General features: G+C 42.2%; 1 protein-coding gene across 1 annotated transcript in view; it reads left to right on the top strand.

The window, feature by feature from the left end:
• The window catches only part of COX10 (cytochrome c oxidase assembly factor heme A:farnesyltransferase COX10), a 102271-nt gene that overhangs the window by 52168 nt on the left and 25277 nt on the right, over positions 1-24826 (top strand). Inside the window, exon 5 of the mRNA XM_034067675.1 lies at positions 15627-15697. Within this exon, the coding sequence (XP_033923566.1) occupies positions 15627-15697 (71 nt within the window). The remainder of the gene's footprint in view (positions 1-15626; positions 15698-24826) is intronic.

Raw genomic sequence — 24826 nt, 5'->3', positions numbered from 1 at the left:
CCCTGGCTCTCCTGAGGCTTTGATACAGATAGTTCTGCTTTAACAGCACCTCCATTTGCTGTATCACTTTATAAGAGATACTTTTAATTAGTTGCATTCTGAAAGAGATCTCTGCCAGCTCTGCAATGGGATGGCAGCATTCCCTGCCATGGAGCAGCCTGTGAATCTGTGTTCCTTCACAAGGGAGGAATGCATTTCCTCACACTGTTCTCCTCTCCTTTATTGTTCAATAGCATTAACCCTCCTTGCTATCTATTTTGAAACAAAAGATTCTAAATAAACACTAAAGTAATTGCCAACAGTCTTTTTTCCCAAGCCTATCCACATACTTATTTTCCTGCATCACAGTGCATTAATCTGTAACATGGTTTCTGTAAAACCTTAGTATATTTAATTAAGGAAGTGGGTGGGAGGGCAGCAGCAGGAGAGGGAGGAATCCCCTTCACCTGTAAGATGCATTGGGAAAGTCATTTGGGGTCAAAACAAAGAAATTCTGTCTCTCAACAGTGGCCAAATCTGGCTGCCTGAGGAGGAGGATCAGAATATAAATGATGTCTTATATTTTTGATGAGGATTTCAGTTCTTTGCATGGAAAAAGAAATCAGATTTTATCTCTCCTGGAAGGATTCCAGTGCTGTCTAAAGAAAAATCACTGTCTGAATAAAACCACTGTCTGGTCTGGCACAGCACCGGGAAGCGCTGCTACGGCTCATCCTTCGGGAAGTCGCAGTGACATTACTGCTGGGAGAGATTAAGCACAATGTTGCCTGAACTTGTCCTTGCTGAGGCCAGACTAGGACAAGCTCTGTGTGTGCCCGTGCTGGTTGCGCTGACCTGCCCCAGCAAGTTTATACTGAGATAGAACTGAAGCTCTCTCTAATCTCTGGTGTTACCTTGAAATAGGAGACTGGGACAGCAGAACCACAGAATAGTTTGGGTTGGAAGGGACCTTCGAAGATCATCTAATCCAACCCCCTGCAAGGATCAGGGACATCTTCAACTAGATCAGGTTGCTCAGAACCACATCCAGCCTGGCCTTGAATGTCTCCATCTCTCTGGGCAGTCCGTGCCAGTGTTTTACCACCCTCATTGTAAAGAATTTTTCCTCACATCCAGCCTGAATCTCCCCTCTTACAGTTAAAACCATCACCCCTCATCCTGTTCCAGCAGGCCCTGCTAAAACATCTCTCCCCATCTTTCTTATAGGCCACCTTTAAGTACTGAAGGACTGCAATAAAGTCTCCCGAGAGTCTTCTTCAGGCTGAGCAACCCCAACTCTCTCAGTCTTTCCTCATAGGAGAGGTGCTTCAGTCTCTGATCATTTTTGTGGCCCTACATACAAGAAAAGAAAGTACAAGCTGGGAGTGCACCAGCTGAGGTTCCTTTTCTTCTGCGCATCCTTCAATGTGTGATGTGCATGGTGTGAAGAACCCTGTGAGAAGGGAGATCGGGAACCCAGTGGTTGAAGTGATGACACATTGCTGACCTTGCTGGTTTGTACTGGGATTGACTTGGTTTGATGTCACTTGTACCGTGGCTTGGTGATAGCAGGCTTACTGGTGTACAGGGAGTTCCATATCTCCTGCCCTCCCAGGTGCCATTTGCCTTTCTTCCTCCCCCAAAAAGAATATCTTCTGTAAAATGAAGATTATACTTTACTACTCTCTTTATTTGTGGGAAGGAAAGACAAGAGGATACAGCAAAATGTCTTTGCCATATTTTGAACAATTAAGCAGGAGAAACAACCCTTTAAAAATACATCTCTATTAAATATATCTGTAAAGGTAATTTAGTTTGGAGGCTGTAACTTCATGGAATGACATTTTCTTTCCTTTTTTCCTAACAAAAGGCTATGCCCAGTGAGAACTGAGTGGTGCTGGGCAACAGGATGGTTGACTAAGATGAGATTTTGCCTTGATTTGACTGAAGTACTCTGGAATTAAATGAGAAGCATCCTAAGGAAAGGCTCAGGGCTTGACTAGGTTTTCCTCTGACTCCTCAGTGTTTGCAGGCCACCATGCCTCTTCTCTTTCAACTTATCAGATCTCAGTGCCAGATTATCTCTCTGCCAGCTTTTAGAAGCTCGGCTTAGTTGTCAGCAGCTTGTCTGCTAATAGGCACAACTGTTCTCCATCAAGGCTGTATGAGCAAAGCATCTGGAAATGGGGAAATTCAGAGGAAACAGCGCCGGTGAAGCCCAACAGAGAAAACCCATGCAGATTGGGAGAGCCAACTGCCAAACTGTAAATATTTAGATAGCAAAGGCATATGCTTGTGTGTAAATGAAGTGCTTATAAACCCCCTGAGCAAATTTCCAAACCTGCTTTGTGTACTTTTTAGGGTAGAAAATATATTTCAAACCTTTATTTGTAAGAGAATATGTTTAGAGAGAGTTGCTGAGGTGCGTTTTGCTGCAGTGAGGCACTTGTGCTCAAAGGTCCTCTTGCCTGATTCTAGTTATTTTATTCCTTTTTATTATTATTATTATTATTATTTAGTTTTCCTTTTTTTCCCTTTTCCTGGCACCACACCGTGGGTATTTTGCCTTTGTATCCTTTCTGCAGCCATGAACAGGACTGGATCTATATACATATATATATATATATATATTTTATAGTGAACAAAGAGTTCTACCTCACCTTTTCACTACTCAGTTTAAACAAGTGTTAAAGTGTAGTGCTAAGGACAAAACTGTATTTACTAAATAGCACAATTCTGTCAGTTATTTTCATGATGTGTTCAGTGTTTAAATGACTTGTAAAATGTAATTAGATTTCTTTCTAATTTTAATACTCCTATTATGTGGATTAAGTAAGTAGGTGGGCTGAGAATTACCTTCAGCAGAGGTTTTGGTGCTCAACTATTCATAATCTTCAAGGGCTATTTTCATATCTGTCTTTTCTCTATCAGTACAACAAGCAGACATGGTAACCATGTGCTCTTCTAGTTTTATTTCATGCTTCCTCTATAAATCTTGGTTCATAAAGAGCATTACTAAATGTTGCAATTCATTTCACCACTTCATATTTAATGATTATCATGTTAAGAGCATCTTGGGACTTGTCTATACAGGAACTGCAGCGTAATTAAATGGAGTTATACATTTAAGGACTTGCCTACCTAGGGAAATTCATTTGAATTTTAGTAGGATGTGAATTTTAAAGCAGGTTTTTCTGTTTCTCAGGATGTCTTTTATGGGTGTTTTTGTTTTGTAAGAAGTAGGTATCTACACACCCACTTTCCTCACTGAAGAATTTGAAAGCTGGCCCTAAAGCAGACTTTTCAATACGAATTTTTTGGGTCATACAAATACAATAATGTTCATTTTTAGTTCCACTTTGTAATAATTGGCTTTATTTCAAGTGTTTCTGTGAGAGTGACTGATTTGATTTTACAGTTCTTCCTTGAGAGGACCTGATAGCTTTTTATGTATTAATTTTGTATGCTTGTCCATAGAGACACAGATGAGATGGGTGGCATCATGTACTGATCTAGGCTCTGGCACAAGCAATTTAAAGTCTGTGGTTTACCCTGTACTTGCTATTAATGAAAGACTGCTATGATCAGTGGTACCTTGATGTAGGATTTTGGATCTTTAGTCTTCTTGTGTATATATTCCTACTTTTCTAAATAAAAGTTTTGGTTCAAGACTAGAACCATAACACACCTCTGTTATCATCGATTCTGGGTTTAGTTCCATGGAGACTGTCCCCCAGAACAGAGTCTGGATTTAACTCCTTGCACAAAGATTTTCAGCCAACTCCCCTGTTGAATTCAGGTGATTTTTTACTTCGTGGATGAATAAAGCACTAGCCTCAACCCTCCAGCTTTAGCCAGACCTATGTAGTCAAAGCTTCCAGATCCCTCTGGTGACACTATTTGAAGTAGTCGCCCCAAAAGCTCTCAGATGAGTTCTGGCTCCCAGGGGAAATCAGGTCACTGAGGTGCAGGCTTGATCATTTCCCCCCCCCACTCCCCAGATACTCAAAACTTCATATAGGACTAGCACTTAGCAAATAAGGGTGACATTTGAGGCACGTGGAAGACAAATCTGACAAGAGTGGCATTTCCCTGTCAATATTAAAAAGCTCCTGCAAGTCACTGCTAGGTAGAGGTAATATCCATTGTGTGAGCTCCAGGAGCCGGGTGGGAGCGTTGAGCCCTTTGGTTGGGCAGCAAGTTTGTGCTTTAACAGCCCTTTTTATAGGAGGATTGTGCATTTTTGCACACTCACATCACTCCGTTGCTGCTCTGATGTAGAAAAGTGCTGCCGTAGCTTGTGGCACTTGTGACCAAGAAGCCACAATCGGGTTGAAGGGGATAGGGGCTGCCTCAGGCTTTGAGTGGAAAGCACAGATTTATTCTGGCATATTGATGCTCATGCAGTACTTAGGATAAGTTCTGTTTATATGTCATGATTCTTATTATTGTTCTTTTATTGTAAGAATGGCCTTCTAAAAGAGAGAGAATTATGCTTATCTTGTCCATATCCTTGATCTCCTTTTGGTAGAAATTCTCCTGTTGCCAGAAGCCAGGACTAAACTGATTGTTGTTTAAACGTCTAATGCATTTGAAAGGATCACTGTCACAAAATAAATAAATTCAGGCAAGTGAATAGGTCATTATACCTTGAAAAGGGGGGAGGTAATGCTGATCTGGTGTCTTAATTGGTTTCCAAGCTAAAATTAATAGTGTGTGGAATCCCTCTTAGTAACATGACTCAGAACTATTTATTTTTCAACTCCTCTTTTAACTCTAGCTGAGATTGATGGGGATGTTATCTTAGCATTTGGGAGATGCAAGCAGTATTGGAATGACAAACATTTCTTGACAGCTTTAGAAAGATGGATGATGTGATGCCCCTGCAACAGGTTTGGGTGTTTGTGTTTTCTAATGGGTCATCAGGAGACTCTTGCTTCACTTTCAGTCTTAACAAAGGGGAAGGAAAGGTGAGACCTAATTATTGGTTTGAGATGTCTTTGTAATGTGACTTCTCAGTATACAGGTTTGTCATGCAGCCCTTAGCAGAGGAGCATAATGATGGCCTTCCTCAGTTAATGGTCCCGGTTGGTGTCTTAAAAACGAAGGAAGTAGAGGGTTGCTGGGTTTTTTTCTTGCCAAGCTGGTGCTAAGTGCTCAAATACATCTTGGATATCTGTTGTTATGTTGTACCTCTGTGCTGTTACGTGTAAAGTATGTGTTACTTTATTTGACAGACCTCCACATTCTGTATAAAATCATGAAGAGAAATCCCCTACCAAAACTTATTACAGGTAAAATCCTTGATCAGAAACTTCATAGTCTTGTGAGCATCTACTCCACATGTTTTGATGAGCAGGAGGAATGGGATTCCTCTTCATTTGCTTTTATTGCCAAGATTAAAAAATAATACCAACAAATCCATTGTCATCCAAATGAAGTTATAGTATTGCACTCATCAAGGTGCCTTTGATACTATCAACATTTAGAGCTCCTCAGAATATTGGAAACTAGACTCCTCTTGGCACGAGAGCACATGGTGGGGTGAAGCAATGAGGCTGTTCTCTTGCCAGCAAAGGTAAATCATCACATCCCCCGCAGAGGTTCCTTGATCTTTTCAGACATCTGAACAACAGGAAAATGTGGGGTTTAAGTTTTAATGCAGAGGGGATGCTTGTGAACTGTCTTCTATAAACCTAGCAGATGCCCTAAATGTGCCATATACAAAAATGTGCCTTGAAGCTCTTCCTCAGATCAAGTCTTTAAAGGAAAAACTCATGAGGAATGATCTTAGTGAGAGGTTTGAGCTGTGGGTAAGTCCAGCTGATCGGTTCTGTGACAGGCAGTTACTGTACTGTGTTTCTGAGGCACGTCTGTGAACACTGATGCCGCTTTACACCCTTGTTCACATTTAGGCTTTTTTATTGACTGTATCACAGTTTGTCCTGTTTCAATTAATTTTGTGTTGTTTGGGTTTTTTTTTTCCTTAGCATTTTTTCCAGGAGGAGCTGAAGATTTGTTTCTTTTTTGCCCAATACAGATGGACCAAATCAAAGGTTTTTTCACAAGTACCAGGAACTTCCAAGTAAAACAGTGAGTTTAGTTCCAAAACTAAAAGGTGTTTTGAATAAGTAATTTTCTGTGTATGCAAGTGCGTAAATAACCTTTCCATAGCCAAAAGCAGGCAAGCCTTCTGCTTTTGTCTGGCTTGAAAGAAAGCGAGGGTTGCTAACAGGACATGTCAGTTAAAGCAGTTAAAGGGAACTCATCTACATGTGATGTGAGAGAACAGGTTATGCATTCATATTCTTGTGCCTGGTAGGAAGCACATTGTGGTGGATTAGTATTCTTATCATTTGAGTGACAATTTCTAAAAAGCTGATTAAAATGACCTGGATCTTGGACACATGGGATGGAGCCAGGAGACGTGTGGAAGCGATTTAAATCTCACCTTTCCACTCCCTTGCTCTAATCTCCTGGGCAAGAACAGAGCAGCAGTGGGGCTGCTTTGCTTTATAGCTCTCTTTAGTAGGCACAGGGGACTGAAAAGCAGCTGATACTCATTGTCTGGAGGGCTGTGTAGTTACCTGCCCCTTTTACAACTGCCCTGGCTAAAGCCAGGAACTCAGCATCCTTCTGTAGTTGCTAGAGAGAAATAAACGCTGTGCATCTCAATTAGAGAAGCTCCTGTCTCTGCTCTCACTTGCCATCTGGAGGAGATGTGTGTCTCCTGGTTGCCTCCGCATCTCCTGCTTGATTTAAGCACTTGCTTTGGGCAGCAGAAATACTTCCCCAAGAGCTCCTGAGTAACAACTTTATTCCACCACAGGAATTTATCTAAGCCATCTTCAGTATCAGATTTTATCTGCAGTATTGCTCAAAGCAGCTGCACTGTGTCCAGAGGACCTGGCTGTATGTATTTTAGGACATATAGTAACTTAAACCAGCTCCTGACCTTGTGCAATTCCTATCTTTGGTGAAGAGATTGTTATTTGAAGTTTTGTTTGCTTTTTAAATTATATGTTGCACTCACGGCATGCTGGCTTTGTGACAAGTATGATTTAATGCAAAGGAATCTCTGGGAAAACGGCTTTCTAAAGTGGTTCAGAGTGTATCTTGGTAGGCATAAAGGTAGTATTTTTGTCTTCAACTCTAATAATTGGTCCTAAAATACATAGAAATATTATAGTTCCTGAAGAGCAGGAAGTATGTACCTCTGCATCTGACATCTACTTGTAGGTCATCATTAAAAACTTGCCAAAGTCCCGCCTGGGTGAGATCCAGAAAGAAATCAGTTATATTTTTGGCCAGATCAGGTTGTTCTGTGGGCGCAAATAGTTGGCTCAGCACAAGAGAAGGGCACGAGATGTTTTATCTTAACTGGGGGTTCAGGTCCGAAACACATTTTATAGCAATTCTCATTTTAAGATGAAAAGGAAGAGCCCAGTGGTGACAAAGTCTGTGTCCAAAAGGAAAGAATGGGATCTGAACATCCTGCACTATGGAAATTGCTCCCTTTGGTTCAAGGAGCCTGGATGCATGGATGGGCAAGTCCCTTCCTGGAAGCCGAGCTAGAGTCAGGAGCTCTGTTTGTGGTTGCACTGATTGTGTGCTAAATAAAAAGCACTTAAATATTCTATGGTAAATATGATATGGTAAATATTTAATATTATTAGAAGCCTTTGGCAGCTGACCAGAAACCAGTATTTCTTCCTGTGAAAGCTGTTTCTCCAAGGTGGATCATGTAAGGTGAAGGCCTGTCTGTGGTATCCAGCTTGCATTTCCCCTCAAGCTGTGGCTGACCTCTGTGTGGCCTCGGGAATATGCTATTTAGGTGGCTCACCATGTCAGCAGTTCTCAAGATGAAACAACTTATAAAAGCCTGGGTTCATTTTTATTATTATTTCATTTTTATTGCTATATCTTCTTAGCAAAATATGATTTTAGTGGGAAGAGCTGAGCTCATTGGTGGTCACTCAGCCTGAGTTCTGTTTACTAAAACAGGAGATTGACATCTCTTCTCCTATTTCAAGTCATGGACATCAGGTACATTGAAATTAGAGAGGTTAAAGAGCTTTTTATTCCCCCACATATCGATGTTAGTAAAGCTGATTCAAATATGAAGACAAGAAAAATGCTGTATGTAAGGACAAAGTAGATAATTTGGTACAAATGCTCCATTACTTCATTTGAAGCTACTTACACAACTGCAGACCACATGTAGTCCTTCATCCTTTTCCTGCTTCATTAATTCCATGCTTGGCCACAGGCAGCCTCTTTCCTTCCACCCTTACTGCTTTTCCCAAGGTGAATGCCACAAGTGCAGCCACAGGGGGTTTATCCAGCTGGGCTTCAGTAGTGACAGGCATCATCCTCACCTCCATCTCAGGCCCTCAGTGAGGACAGGACCTGTGGATGAAGCAGCACTCTGTTAGGACCGTGTTGCTTTGACATTCCTGAGTGTTAACACGGCCCCACACTTCCCAAGCTCCATGTAATGGTACTTCTGATATCACCAAAGGATGTCATTAGCCTGAAGTGCTGATGAAGAGGCAAGAGTTTAATGACTCAGAGCAGCCTTCCAATATCTGAAGGGGGCCTACGAGGATGCTGGAGAGGGACTCTTCATCAGGGACTGTAGCAATAGAACAAGGAGTGATGGGTTTAAACTTAGGGGAAATTCAGGTTAGCTATGAGGAAGAAGTTCTTTAATGTGAGGGTGGTGAGGCACTGGAATGGGTTTCCCAAAGAAGTGGTAAATGTCCCATCTGTGGCAGTGTTCAAAGTCAGGCTGGACAGAGCCTTGGGTGCCATAGTTTAGTGTGAGGCATCCCTGCCCATGGCAGGGGTTGGACCTGGATGATCTTAAGGTCCTTTCCAACCCAAACCATTCTGTGATTCTATGACCACTTCTTTTCATGGTCAGACCCACCAAAAGGATTCAGATGAGCTGAAAACCAATCTGGAGCAGTGGGCCAGGCTCTGGCACTGCTGCCAGTTAAGTGCACTTAAATAACAAGTGCAGTGAAAAACCTAAAGGCTCTCAGTTTTGGTGGCAGTGGATGTCTAATGTGGATCCCTAGAAAGTCACATTCTTGTAGTGGCCAAGGAAAGAACATGTTGCCTTAAAAAACACAGCCCACAGAGCAGGCCATACATCTGAGGGGACAAATTAGTGCTAATTGAACTCCATGAGTCTTTGCATTCTCCATCCTGAAAATGTATGTCTAAAGTGGCAGGTTATCCACATTTTCTTTGCAGCTACCTCCTGTTTTCTTCTCTATACACAACAATGGTCTTTGCACACTGGCAAATAAGAAGAATGTGTCTTTTGTGGAAGCTTATTAAAAACCTAATAAATTAGACTGTGGTAGATGCTTTCCAGAGCAGACCTTCTTTGGGTTCTCTGTGACATGACATTGTGGGGTTTAGCTGCCCTTCTCTATCTGTAAGTAACATTGTTCAGGCTTGCATCAATCTTGTTTTTAATTAGAATCCTCTTTGAAATGGAAAATATTAAAGCAGATCCATAGCTGGAGTGGGAACTGCAGAGCCAGAGGGTTTTCAGATACTGCCTTAAAAAAAAAGAAGACGAAAAAAGCCATTTCTAATCCTTAAAATATTTGCCTTGCTTTATTTTCATATCTTGAAGACAAACAGGTGCTGTGTGCCCTTTATGATTCTCAAATATACAATCTCCAAGCCAGCAATCTCTAAAGCCTTCCCTTGTTTGTACAATTAGGGTGGGATTTTCAGAATCACTCGCTGTTGGTCTGTCTGTGCTCTCATTGAAATCAAATTGCCATTGACTTCAGTGAGAATCGTGTTAGATCAGTACATGAGTGCTTTTGAAAATCCTTCCCTTTGCCTTTGCTTCAGTCACATCTGTGTACAATTGAATGAAAAGACTTTTGTAATATACTTTAATTATTCGTTGTTGCTTTCATATAAAAGTGATTGCGAGGAAAGCAGAAGAAAACCTATAATAATAATCTGACTTTGATCTTATTTACCCAAAATTATATGTTATGTTTTTCTTCTCCTTTTATGTAATTATATATTACTTTATCACAATGTAAGATAAATCACTGAAAACATGAGAAGTAGGAATAATTTGGTAATGTGGAGGGGAAGAGCACTCACAAAGGAAAGAACTCAGCTCTTTGTGGTCTGATGGGCTTCCACTGCTGCTTATGGCAGCTTTCCTTGGAATGCGTGGGAATGTCAGGAGCCTTTATGTGAAAGGCTAATGCTAAAACCTGATGAATGGCCGTGTTTCCAGCTGCAAGGAGTGGTTTTCTGGATGTCACCTTCCCAAGAAACCTCAAGTTACTGTCCAGGTACCTGGACTGTGCTCTGCCACCACACTCTCCACTTGGTTTTGGTCCACCCGCTCCTCCCTGATTCATGTGCCTTTTCGGTTTGCAGTGTGTGTTTCAATGATGTTTTTGGTTAATAGCTCGTTGTTTGGCAGAACTAAAGAGGATCAGAGCTTACAGTAGCTCAGGGGAAATAAGAGAACACCAGGAACATCTAATTCAGCAAAATCAGCCCAGTTTTACCCTTGGCTGTAGACATTCAGGGAAGTGCTCAAGGCGGGAGTCCAGTTGTACTGGTTGTTATTTGCATTGTGCTAATAATGTTTCCTTGGGTCTGCAGAAGGAGATTTTAGCTGAGGAGAGGCTCTGAGACATCAATCCCTGCAGCTCATCTCTCTAGGCATGGAGGGAGGATGGTGGAGACCAGCAGTGCTGCAGAATAGGAGATGACTGCTCCTTGCCAACAGCCTCATCTTCTCATCTGCTTATTAATACCATCGATTCATCTGAACTGCCCTTCAGAGAGAAATACATACATCCAAAGAGCAGTTCTGCTGCCAGAGATCACATGGAAGCCTGCTCAGATGCAGGAGTGGTTTTGCATTGGGAAGACCGCTGAGTTGCTTTGAATTTAATTGTCTTTTAATAGCAGGGTTCTGCTCCATCTTTAGACTCATAGGATTATCGGTTCTGATGTAAATATGTGTTTAGCATTAGAGCAAAATGTTATGTCAATACAAGGAAGACTGGGTGCCTCTTTCAGCCGCTGCTGTTTCCATGTGTCACAGATCAGAGCTGGCCCTGGCCAGGGGCCAGGCTGGTGCTCGAGATGCTCTAAATCCATAGCGATGTATGAGAGACGTTTACTAGCCTCAGTGTGGGTGATCTGTTTGATAAACTGAATGACATATTGTTCCTCTTAACGCACTCTATTTATGTTTCCGTGTGAACAGGAGTAAAGGTATTGAACTGTCATAATTCAGTAGTTAAAATCCATCCCTCAGGAATTACCACGGGTGACAAACACAGCACGTGCTCAGGGCTTTCCACCCGCTCCACTGCCTTCATTAGCTGCAAATAGTCAGGCCACTGTCTTTGAAAACTTAATCAGTGGTGTTGGTGTTTAACTGATGATACAGAAACAGCAAGAGAGTGTCCTGGAAAGGCACAGGATGCCTTCTCAGTCTTCCCATACCGTGTTAGTCCTTGGAAGTGCCAGTGTAGCCTAATGCCATCTGCAAGCTGATGCTATGGGAATCTTGTCTCAGCCCAAATAAAGTCATTAATCTGTGTGTCCCCCAGGAGCTGCCTTCTGCATTCCCTACTGTTTCAGGAGGTAGTTTGAAGGAATTGAGCATTCCTTGATGTTTCACTTAAAACCGAAGTGCAAACCAACATGAAGAAGCTGAATGTGTAAAAAAGAAGTTGAGTATAAGCAGCTATAAGTGTTAATGTGGCAGCTAATCTGAGAATTGTTAGATGTTTAGGATATAATTACTGTATATTAACTAGATGAGATCTACACAAAGAGTCTGAGGAGCCTGCCAGAGAAATGAACCACAAAGTACTCGCTGGCCTGATTTATTTTTTGCCATCATCGTGTTTTAAATGTTCATGCATACTGATTAAAATTTAGGTTAGGGTCTTGAAAGCTGTTGCCAAGTTTTGTCGCTCAGGGAATTCTAGGTTTAACCCTCTGTCTGCCCTTTGGATGCCTACCTTCCCAAATACCCAGGGCAGATAATCTTGTGCATTGTCCAGCTGAGCTGATGCGTTCAAGCTTCCTGAGGAAAAAGCCTCTTGAGTGCTTCTAAAATATTTATTTATCCAGGATTCATCTTATTGAATTTACTGTTTGCTGAACCAAGCAGTACTGTGTTGGCCAAGCATGAGATAATATGTTGGAGTTCACTCTCTCCCTCCGATGGAATGATATTTGAGAGGCGCATTTTTCCCATTTTTCCTAGAATATCAGGGGAAAATAATTTCAAGTGGAGAGAGAATTTTGTGGAACATCTGGGAGCAAAATGGGAAAAGTTTGATAAACGGCATCTTGCTGACATATAATAGCAACTAGCTCCGAGAAAGAATCCAGGGCATTGCAAATGAAAGGGGGTTTCTTAACTGTAGTTCAATTGGATATGTAGCTTCGTGCGTCCGCTTGACAGTAACAGATTATCCTGATTGTCACATTGTAAAGAGTGAAACATTCAGACTGAAGTCATGCAGTAATCTCGATTTCGGGAGCAGCCGTGTCTGTATTCAGCAGAGACAGACGTTATTTCATTACTTAACTCAGCAGAGAAGTGTTTCTCGTGCAAAATGTATATTCTATTCAGGGGTTAAGTACTTATCATATTCAATATATGACAATATTTCATACATTGGTCATGGTATTGTCAGGTTATAACGATAACTGCAGAAGTTTAAAATCTTTCAGCATCCAGCCATTCATTTTAGTTATGTTTGAGATACGTTGAGTTTAAAACTTGCTATTTTGATATTATCCATTGCACAGGGAATAACTTTATCCGTAAGCTTAAATACTTAAATAAGGAGCCAGAATCTCCTCATATGCACAAGTTTAAACTGGAAGGAAGGTCAAAGCTGTCAGACTTTGCAAATATGAATAAAAATCGTGTCTTAAAAAAAAGCCAAACTGAGCAGAGCCCAAAATACTTTCAGGAGAAAAGCCTTCAGCTCTGTAGAATTTTTCCCTGTATTGCTCTATCAGCCTGATGTCAAATGACATCTTTTTCTTCATTTAACATAATTGTCTCTGAAATGTAACAGTGAAACAAACCATTAGCAAAACGCTGAGCTGTCAGAAGCAATCGCTGGTGTCAGATCCAGATGGGGAGCTTTCCCTTCTCCGAAGGTACTCATGGTGGTTTCCTATAGAGGTTCTTTGTGAAGCATCCACCGTTTCAAGGGCAGTGTTGTAGCCATGAAGATCTGACCAGTGCCTCCAAAGTGGGAGCTTCGTGCTCTGTACTCTGGGCTTGTAGCTGCCCCACAGACTCTGCGCTTTTCCTCTAAACCGGGCTCTCCACTGACTTCAGTTGTAACTGGGGGAGAATGTTGGTGCTGCAGATAACAGAGGATGAGAGATAACCTGTTAGCTGGTTGCCTGGTACTGTACCAGGATGCTCTGGCAAAGTGAATGATGCATAAACTGGCCCTTTTTCTTCCTGCAAAGCTTGAATTTGCTTCAGGAATATAGGCAATAAAGTTGGAAGGCTTGGAGAGTTGGTATGACTTGGAAGTGGGTTGGATGCTGCATCCAATTGCTCCCGAGGGAGGCTTGCTGGAAGCAGAGCATCTATGGGCTGTGTAGCTCCAGCCAGCTCTGCCACACAGATGGAGGCAAGAAATTGTACTGAATTAGCTGTGAAACTACTAAATAAAAGCTGCCTTGATGGTACCAATTCCCTGCTTTTACATCCCTTAACTGTCAAGCATTTTATCTGCAGGCTTTAATGCAAAGCAACAAATGCAGGATTTCTCCCCTGCAGAATTGTGGTAGGTTTTGGATCCATCATGGGCAAACTGAAGCCTTCAATACGCAGCACAGGCAGTAATTACCCATTAATGTGTGTTGGCCAGCCCCTGGAGAGGGACAAGGCAGACAGTTTCCCAGGGAGTTTTACTCTTGGATGGCAGCAGGGCAGTGCAGGTTTGGGGTCCCCCAGCCAGAGTCCCCCTTGCTGGCTCTGCTGCTGCTTCCTTGACCTTCTTCACTCTCCCCTTGTTGCTTCCGAGGTTTGGACAGCTCCACAGGCATGGCAAGAGATGAAGATGATGCCTACTGCCGAATTTTTTGGCTTTAGAGCTTACTGTTAGCAAGTTTTGTTTAAGCAGGATAACTTTAGCACATGGGCTTGAGCATGGGCACTCATATGCATGCAGGACTTTCTTATAACCTTATTCTTGGGAATGATTAAATCCATCAGAAAGATTATTCAACCTGAGGTTAAAAATATCACCAGGAGTGGAGAATATTGTGGTCTGGTTTAGGCAGGATGATCCATGGGCATCCAATTATTGCCATGCTTGTGATTTGTAGAAGCAACAGCAGAGTTTCCCAAATGGTTATCTAGTCATTACTTCAAGTAATAGATGGGAAGTGTGGTCCCTGTAATCTCTGTGTGCCTGTAAATGAAGCATCTTTCCCCTGCTGTGCACCCATAGGGTTCTGATGGGTCCCTGCTGCTCCCAACATCCCTGCCTGCAGGCATTCCCTTGGGAATGCAGCCCCAGTAAGTAGCAAGACCAGTAACTTGGCACTGTCAGAATGAAGATGTTTCTTAAGTTTGTCTTGTGTTGCGTAAAAGGCTACATCAGCTTGCTGGAATAACAGAGATTTTATCATGTAGTCATTTATCACCACATCACCTTAAATCTGTCTGCAGTGTGACTGTGCTGATTGTCAGGCTGATTGTCTGAAATGATGATTTCTTCTGCTACTTTTCCTATGTATCCACCATAACTGGGATCCTGCCCCAAAACCTCAGACATAACGTCAGTAGAAAACAGTCTTTCTATAAATACATCCCACTCTGTCTATAAGAAAATATATGCTTATTATTCTTATTACTGTTTTGCACACATAAACCTAAATGGCTTTACACTTTGCTGTATGGCAAAGTGCATTTCCAGGAGCATCCTTTATAAAAGGGATCATACAAAAGCCTGCAGGAATTCCTAGCATGAAGCTAGTGCTGCCTGAATTTTCCCACAGGCGGTGTTTAAAGTCAAATTGGGTTGTGACATTAAATAACACCATATGGTGTGTTCATTCCCTGCTGCTAGAACTAGACGCTCAGTGCAGTTTCAGTAGCGTTTTACAAGAGTTGATTGATTTTGGGCTGGGTTATAGGTTCTCAGAAGTTAGATGGCCTTGAAAAACACATTAGTGTTTGTCTTTTAAATACCAGAAACACAATATTTGCAGGGGCTGTTTGTATTAATATAAAACTGGGGGCTGTATGGGTGTGTATATGTAACGATGTACATATAAAAGCTGTGTCAGACCTGTTGAGAACAGAACATGGAATCAAACTCTACTTCAAATGATTCACTTTTGGGGACTTGCACAAACTGTTTGTGTCCTCCAGGTGATTTTCCTTCTAAGGGGTTGCCAAAAGCATTCATGCAAAAAACTATCAAAGCTCCCTTAGAGGCGTTTGCCATTTTTGTTGTATTTCTGAACCTTCAAACCTAAAGATGAAAGCAGCTGCAGATGCAGACAGCGCATTCCACGCATGGCATCCTTTCCGGCATCCTTTCATTTTGATTCTTCCTCTTCTCTCTTTTTTTTAATTACAGTTCTTTGAGGTTCCGTTTGACTCAAATATGAACAGGACAAAAAACAGACCACTGGTGCGAGGACAGATCAGGTAAGGCTCTGCACACCTGCTCTGCCTAATGAGGCACGAGTCTTCACGTTGCTTTTATCTATCTCCAAGCTTCTCTTCAGATGACAAAAAATAGCAAACTCAGGCAAAAGACTTAGCACCTCGCTGGTTTACCATATTTCTACATGTTTCTCACCTTCATGGGGGGAGTTTGGGTCATCAGCTGTGCTCTAAAACACTGAATTTGTCAAGACAGCAGGATTTCCACTCGTGTATTTCTTTAAGTGTGACACCTATATGAACAGTGTGGGAGCACTTAGTTATGTTCCACTGAACTTCTGCATTAATTTCTCACAAGGGTAGTTCAGGTTAGATATACGGAAGAAGTTCTTTACTGTCAGGAGGCTGAGGCACTGGAACGGGTTGCCCAAGGGACGTTGTGAATGCTCCATCCCTGGCAGTGTTCAAGGCCAGGCTGGACAGAGCCTTGGGTGCCATGGTTTAGTGTGAGATGTCCCTGCCCATAGCAGGGGGTTTGGAACTCGATGATCTTAAGGTCCTTTCCAACCCAAACTATTCTATGATTCTATGAAATCTTCAAGATTTCCCCTTTAAGAACAAACACAAATTCATAGACTGGTTGTAGTAGTCACCTATGTCTGTTAGAACATGAACATCCATTGGAATCTCCCAGCAGAGGTAGCTGCAACTCATTTTTTTATAGTTGTTTTGTGAGGCACCATCTTCTCTTTGCCTTTTATGTATGTGTTGAATGCTTTCAATGGTGGCATCTTATGAAAAGAAAGTAAAATTTTAACATCATTTAGTTTATTAACATCCATAGGTAAATCCTTCCCTCTCCACCTCCCAAAAAAAGCCCTTTATTAGCATAGGGAATGCCTTAGATAAAGCAAAAATCCTTGATTTACTCTGTTTTCTGGATTATATATCAGTGCAGTTTCTCAAAGGCTGTTTCCCAGCTAAAAAAGCAAAGTGAAAAAGAACATCACCAGAAACCTCCAGCTTATTTGCAAACTAAAACTGAAGGCCCAATTCATAAATGATTCAACAAACAATTTTAGTATTGCGTTTCCATGATTTGTGCCAAGGATTATTTATAACAAAATTATGTTTTCCCTTAGGCTTCTGCGAACAGTTGGTCCTATTTATTTCTGTGTTTTATCCATCACCTTTGGAGGGCTGAAAAAAATGTGATGGATGAAATTACAAGAAAATTGAGACAAAATAGTCAAGTGAACCTCGGGGTAAATTCACTCTCATTGTAAATAGCTAGAGTGCTTCAATAAACTTGGTCCTATTTGTTCTTGAGGATGGTGCTAATTACAGATGCCTGAGTTGAGTTAATTTTACTTAAAAACATATTTTAGGGACCACTGCAGTGAGGGCAGCTGTTGTACATGCACTAAGTCAGCCCTAATCGTGCTGTACAGGGGAGCTGCACTACTGCTCTGCTTGCATGTGGTCCTTTAGCTTTGGAAGAAGCAACACTCATTAGGAAGAAAGATGATGGGGGGATGTTCTACTGTTTGTTTTTATCATAGTGTACTAGCATTGCAGTGTTTCTGGAGTCAAAAACATAGCTAGGAAACTTTCTGCCAACTTTGGATTTGGAGAAAGCAATTTGTTTTATAAGTTCCCAGTGTCCTTAAGTGAACTCCACTGTCATCCGAATGCACCACAGATTGGCAAACCCATATTTAATGGATTTTCTTACTTCCCCCTCCCTTCATATTTGCTTTCACCACAAAATGGTAATGTTGGGGACTTTGTGTAATCACTCATCAATCTATCTACCTGACTGTCAGCAGCTAATTTAAAGTTCTTTAAAGTGTCACTTACCTTGAATAATGCCGCTCTCGTTCCCTGTAGACATGAACATGCAGACCTTGACTGGGGTTATTTCTTCTGCGGTGTGCCAGAGGAGAATAATCCAGTGCAAGTGATCTAACCTTGTTATATTTTGCCACATATTCCCTGGTGTTCCTTGAACTCTTTCCTTCCTGGCTGATTAAATAAAACCCTTAAATGGTTCTGCTAAAACTAGTCAAAACCAGGCCAGACCGAGATGGATAAGCTGTGTGTAAGAGTCTGGTGTCTTGGCTCTGGGAAGGAATGCCGAGAGCTTGGGGTATGGAGAGAGTTCTTGCCCCAAATTTGTCTGACATTTGAGTTCTGACATTTTCTTCTCTTTAGCTGCTTCATGTCATAAAATGCTTGCTGCTTTTTTAACTGCTGTGTTGCAACATCTGTGATATCCAGCGCAAATGAGGCATCATTTTCTGATCCATCTTCATCTACTCTGTTTGTAAATACATTGTGATTTCCTGTGCCTGTTAATTTCTTTCCTTCCTTTTTATTTATTCCACGTAGTCCTTGTTACAGAACTGGCCAGCTTGGGTTGCACTTTTAGCGTGGTTCAGTCCTGAGGTCCCTTTGAGAGAGTGAGAAGATTGTTAACTCTCCATCGTGTTGGCTCACTGCAGCTCCTTGGAAAGGCTTTTGTGATGACTTTGATATGAACTTCTGCCCACTGAGAAACTGCACTGAGACCAGTGACATTCTTTATAGAGGTTGTGGCATCATGAAGATGATTCTTAGACACTTTGAGCTTGGGCCAGAATCAAGCTGGTAACCCCCAGTGAGAGGTCCTTGGTGTTCCTGAGTCATTTAGTCCCTGGATGAGCTGGTGCCTTTGGTTTAGATAAGCTAATTCATGGAGCTGGCTCATTAGGAAATATTATGTTATGGTGGTGTAGAGAAATGATTCCCGTGTGTTTCACTTCATGGCCTCCATTTGCAGCTTCAGCCCTAAGTTTATTTAGGTTTAAGATCAACTGGCAGTTCTGACTGCCCCTGCTTCCAGCATGTCTCCCCTTCCTTTCTGCCTGAAGCCTTCACTTTGTTTGAAACCTGGTTTTGTTTGAAAAACAACACATCCTGCCTTTTATGGCAACACTCGTGTGTGCTCATTTCCCTGCATACACAATCACATGGTTCCCAGTTCCCTTCATCTCAGCCTTTTCTACAAGTTGCTGAGGACTTACAGTTTCCTTTGGCATCAGTGAGGAACCTCAGTAGCTTCCAAAGCAATGCTCTGTGGCCAGGGCTGCAGTGTGGAGTGTGAATCAGAGGTTTGGCTGGGGACAGAGTGTCTTTATCTTACTGGTAACACTCAAGAAGTGTTTAAGTTTGGCAGCTTTGGCCTGACCATTGCTCCAGGCAGCACCCTGTGAGCCAGGAACCAGTTCTGTAAGGACGGGGTTTGGAAAAGCAATTGCTCTCCATCCTTTGTGAAGTCCTCTTCATACCACATCAACTTTAATACTTAAATAATTAGAGGCTCTGTATGCCCCTGCTGTGTATATTTTATACCTTTTGGCCTGGACCAAACCATTACAGGCAATGACAGAGGATTCTGCAGAGCTGGAGTCTGCTGTGCATAGGCACAAGAGCACACACACCTTATTTGCCAGCCCCAAATCTACCGCTGATGCCCCAGGGGTATCTTCTGACACTGTTGCTAGATTTGTGACAAACAGCACCCAATAGTTCATTGCCTGCTTTGCTTTACAATGCCCTATTTAATTTGTAAGGCTCTGGAAAAAATGGTTCCTTTGAGCAATGAGTTGTAACCATCCTTATTCTCTATTCAGAGAGTAATCAGAGACATCCTGTTGCAAAAATAACAAGAGGAGACCCAAACACAGCATGCCACTAAACACCATCCATCATTCCAGCCTGCCCACATGTCCTCTTTCCCTCCTCTGACCCCTCAAGTCTTGTTTGGAAATCCAAACAGCTTGAGATGTTCGTCATACTTGGGATGCAGTGTTAAACCCATTGAGTGCGTTTGCATTTTGCATTGCAACAACAGCTGATACTATTTTCCTTCTATTAATGTCATTGACAAGGAAAAATGTCATGGGCTCAGACAAAGTTTGGACTGAAACAGCAGCAGCTTTGCCTGGTTTCTTGTTGGGTCTGATTTATTCCTATTGCTTTTTAAGGTAATGGATTTAATATTCCTGCAGGTGAGCGTAAATAAATCTGTAGTGTTAGCTTCAGGAGCTGAGTGAGCTTAGCCTCGACGATGACAAGTATCCTGCTCCATTATATTGTACCAAGTGACAGTTTTGATTGGCCCTCTACACTGCACGCACTCTGGTTAAAAAGCGACCGGGTTGATGAACTCTAGTACTGCTGGAGCTGCTGTGCTAAGCACCCATAGAAAACATAATAGTTGTACAGGAACACTTTTTCATCTTAAAGAAAAAGGTCTCAACCAGCACATTCTAAATAACCAAGTCATGGCTGTGTGGACACCTTTTGGTTCTGTTCCCACTGTATTTTGCGTCTTGCAGCCGCTTTCTGTGCCAAGTCCTTTGGGTTTGGTCTCAGCAGTGGCTGCAGGGTCTGCCAGGGAGTGGGGATGGGGCTTCTCCCTTGCTTTACCCCTAGGTTTCATGCCCCTGGGCTGTGAAGCACTGTACAGGCAGTGTCAGGATGGTCTTGTGTGAGAACCTTAGGAGAGGTCCTGCAGACTGACCTGCTCACAGCAGGATCAGCTCTTAGGCTAGACCTGGTTGCTCCAGAATTTAGCCAGCCTGGTCCCATAACCTTCAATATGAGAATAATGCACTATAGGATATAGTTAAATTGGCCTTACACAGAATATTTGCACTCTCAAATTTGCTTTTTCTTGCCCGTTGAAGAAGTTTAAGTCTATTAACGTGGCAGAAGGTGGCACAACACAGACAATGCCTGAGATGCCTTTAAAGAAATAAATCTTCATGTTGTCTGGAGACTGTTTTTTCCTAGAATCCCATTAACTTCCTCATTTAGCAATGCGCAAGGAGCTGTGTTCTATATATGAGCTTCTTATGGCCAGGGTTGGTGACATTGCAGTTAATGGAGGCAGTAGTGCTTTTCTCCTTGTTGACATTTCAGAATGGAATGTTGACTTTGATCAGTTTAAGCTATAAGCCAAACTCTTGAAGAATGAGACCAAAAAGACCTCCTAAGTTAGTGATGTTTCTCTTATATTAACTAATTGTAGTTATAATGGCAACTGTGTAACTTGGACAGTCTTAAACATGTCAAACTTTCCCTGTTTGTTCAAAACCACACCGTGACTCTAGAGTAGTTCTATGTAAAACTGAGTTTTCCTCTCAGTTACCTGTAGTAGAGCTTACAATTACAAGTGTAACAAAACCAGAACATTCTGAACAAATCTGTGTGCATCTTAAGGAAAAACATCCTCCTGTAATCACTGTTGATAACTCAGTGTAATTAGCTTGATTCTTTGCTTGCTAACACTAATGTGAATCCGGAAGGTTCCTACTAATGTTAGTGGAGCTCCGCTGCTGTAAGTGAAAAGAAATCCATGTCCTCGGCTTAGGCTGAAGCCTGCATTAAGCATTTAGCCAGCCCTGCTTTAAGCCAGGAGTTTAAAACCTCCCCAAGGGTTTGGGTACAACTTTGGTTCCCATTTAAAGAGCAGCCTTTGCTTAGGCTGGCTGGGCTGCTCCCTTGGGTGGTCATTTCAGACAGGTTTCATTCGCCTTAAGTTAAAACAAATAAAACAAAACCTCCATAAATCTGCAGTTCTTCAAGAATAATCATTTTTAAGGGATCAGATGCTCATTCCCTGCAGGGAAACATTCCACTATTTTGTTTAGAAAATACCTCATTTTAAAGGGACTGCCCTGAGATCTTTGTGAATGATAAAAATGTTTCTTTTTTCAGTGGGAGGCTTTCCTCTTGTTTAAACGGGGCACAATTCAAAGCAGACACCACCACGGCTGCCTTTTTTTTGTGCTCCTGCTTGTATTCAGGCTTTATTATTTGAAAACAAGTAAATGCATTCCTTCCCCACCACCACCCTCCTGCCTTCCCTGGGCTTTTTTTTCCACCCTGTGTTTTCCAGAAGCTGTCATTGACTCTGTTTGGTAAACAAGAAATTAAGAAGGCAGCTTTATATTTCTGACATGTACAATTGCTTGTAAAAATGTACTTCTTCCCTTTGAACAGCGGGATGGGGGGGGGCGGTTCTGGCATGGTCACGTCAGGGGGAAGTGTGTGTAGGGGGGGAAGAAACCTTGAGGCTAAAACATAGTTTAATGAGAATAAAACCCACATCAAAGGATGGTCTAATGGAATGATATAATGCTTACTGTGTCACTTTCCCAAAGGGGATATGGATGACAGTACTTATATTTCAATTATCTCTTCACTGCCTGCATAGGATGTTGATTAAATGGTTCTAAGGTATTAGAGGCCTTTTGTAGAATGCGCAGAAAAATGGGTGATACTGCACATTATCCTCAGATCAAAATGTGTATTAGCAGGAAATTATACAGCTCTAACTACATCTCTATTTTGTTTCTTAGGGCAATAAAGAGGGGTGTTTTAATACCTCTGACATTACATTCAAATTCGTTTCAGTTGAAACAAAGAAATAGCTAAGCTATCCAGCTAGTGCCTTCAGCTCACTCCTCCTCGGACCTAATTCTGCCACAGCTCAATGGGGACATTCCTTTGCAGGCAGCTCTGTTTGGTAAATATAAATCCCGCAGAAACACTTGACCCCTCACGCCTTGGTGCTTTTCAGCTCAAGCAAGGGGCCTTTACCACCGAATTACTTATCTGAATCTTTAATTGCACGTGGGACAGTTGATAAATCGGAGTACATTGTACATCGCCCCACGTCAGGAAACATCCCAGATGCTCATGTATAAACCAGGAGTCACGGTGCATTTGGCTAAATAGCTGCTCCATCTGCTTGTGGGGAACGCTGCGGAGAAGTGATATGGGCTCCTTAATGGAGTTGTCTTATCCTCTCATGTCAGCTCCTCGCCGGGGGGTAGAGCCCTGTGAGCTGGAGGGAACCAAGCTATTGTACACTAATCCTTCCATCTTTGTGTCCCATCTGAACGGGCTTCTTGGCCATCAGCTGTAGCCATTGACTCTTTTCTTTTTCAACTGTGATGAGTCATTTCATTCAAAGGTGATGTTAAAGTGAGTTTTCCCCCTTAAAAACTTAAAGCCTAAAGCCCAAGATCCTTTCCAGTGTTCTCCTGGTGGCTCTTCTTTCCTCATGTGTCAAACATTTCAGGTTCGTGTTTGTAAATTGTGGCTTAATGCAGTCAAAAACCCAACACTTTGTTCCCTGGGTTAGTATTGAACCTTATCTGGTTTAACCACAACAGCATCATTATTCAACGTGTGCCAAGTGTTGTAGGAAATGTCACCGCTCAACAAGTCCATTACGGAGCTGCCTCTGATTAGAAGCTGCTAGACCCTGAGATCTGTTTACAGTAAGTCATGTTAGAAGTGCATTTCTTTTGGTGAAGGACAGAGTTTATCATGTCTTATACAAGTTATAACTTACGTGTTATCAACTTCACAAGCCAGATAGAAGAGAGGTTTTCTTACACTTTAATTAGCTGTGCTAACACAGATGCTCTCTCTCCAGTCTTTATGACCAGGAAAGCTGCATTCCTGAGGTTGAGATATGGGGGGAACCTCTTTGATATGTTTTAGTTAATATTTTTTTGCTAGGCACGTAGAATCACAAGGAATATTAAATTATAAATCATGCTGTAAAAGAGTGTGAGCCACAGTGGCTCACACTGCTGCCCTTGTGTGACAATGATTATGTTGTCTTTGTGCACACTGATGGTATAAAAGGGTTTTTTTGTTTGGGTTTTAAGTGTAAAATACCACTCCAGATGCTAACTGTAGATAAACTACCGAATAATAATGCATACATCCCAAAATACAACCATTCTCATCCTTTTCACCTCTCAGATGAAACATAGCACCTACTTAAAAGCATGCTGTAGAGTGTTAAAATTGCACAAATCAAATCAAATGCATGCTTGCAGTGTTGCAGAGCAATCTGCAGATAGGAAGGATCTGATTTAAACTGCAGTTTGACAGGTTCATCTGTGTGATGGCTCTGCCACGTGATGGTGTGGAGAGCCGGATCCTCCTTCCACTGCAGACCACTGCTTCTTGTCCTGCTGTAGTAAACAGCCGAACTCCTTCATTTGCATTGCTCCTGGGGATGTCCTTAGAGTCAGTGATCTCAATGGCTGGACTATCATTTCCCTTTTCTTGGAAGAGCAGGTTGGTAAAAACCAGGTTGTTGTAGTGACAAGACAAGGAGGAATGACTTTAGGCTGAAAGAGGGGAGGCTTAGATTAGATATAAGGGAAATATTCTTCCCTGTGAGGGTGCTGAGGCACTGGCACAGGGTGCCCAGAGAAGCTGTGGCTGCCCCATCCCTGGCAGTGTTCAAGGCCAGGTTGGACACAGGGGCTTGGAGCAAGCTGCTCCAGTGGAAGGGGTCCCTGCCCATGGCAGCGGTTGGAGCTGGAGGAGCTTTAAGATCCTTTCCAAACCAAACTATTCCATGATTCTGTAAATGCTCTAGAACTTCAGTTTTCTCCATCTTATTGAGACTGAGAATTGGCTTGAGACTTCTTTACCCCCTGCTTTCCAAATGCTGTCTGAGGGCTCAGCAGAAGCACATGTTAGGTTTAATCATGCTAAATCACAGAAAAATGCTTCTGGAGAGACCATATTATCCATCCTGTTTTGGTTCCTAAACAGAGGACTGAGATTTTGAAGTAGAACGAATGGCTCACTTAGCTGCCGTGCTGTAAGGTCAGGTTTGTCAGGTGAAAAAGGAGGATTTAGTTTAAATATTGAAGGGGACATTTTTCAAATGTACTGTGCGTTTGTCTCGTAAGCACTTTAAAGAAATATTTACATTTTCCTGTCGGCAGGGAAGCTGTGAATATTATTACTCATCCCTTTCACTCCTACCTAATAGAGCCATAGAGCAAGGAGCGTGCTAAGGCTCTGCAGGGTTGCTTAGGGCTGTCATGATGAGTGTTCTGGTGTGTACAGCAAGTGTAACAGGAGCATAAACATGTTGTAAGTATGGGTCTTTTTAATTCTTTACTTCAAGTGAAGTGATGAGACAGGGTGAGAAAGTTGGGGCTGTTCGGCCAGGAGAAGAGAAGGCTGCGTGGAGACCTCAGGAGCAGCTTCCAGTATCTGAAGGGGGCTACAAGGATGCTGGAGAGGGACTCTTCACTAGGGACTGTAGTGATAGGACAAGGGGTGATGGATTCAAACAGA

Source organism: Melopsittacus undulatus, chromosome 11 (assembly GCF_012275295.1).
Source record: "Melopsittacus undulatus isolate bMelUnd1 chromosome 11, bMelUnd1.mat.Z, whole genome shotgun sequence".
NCBI lineage: Eukaryota > Metazoa > Chordata > Aves > Psittaciformes > Psittaculidae > Melopsittacus > Melopsittacus undulatus.
This window is presented reverse-complemented; position numbering and strand designations above follow the sequence as displayed.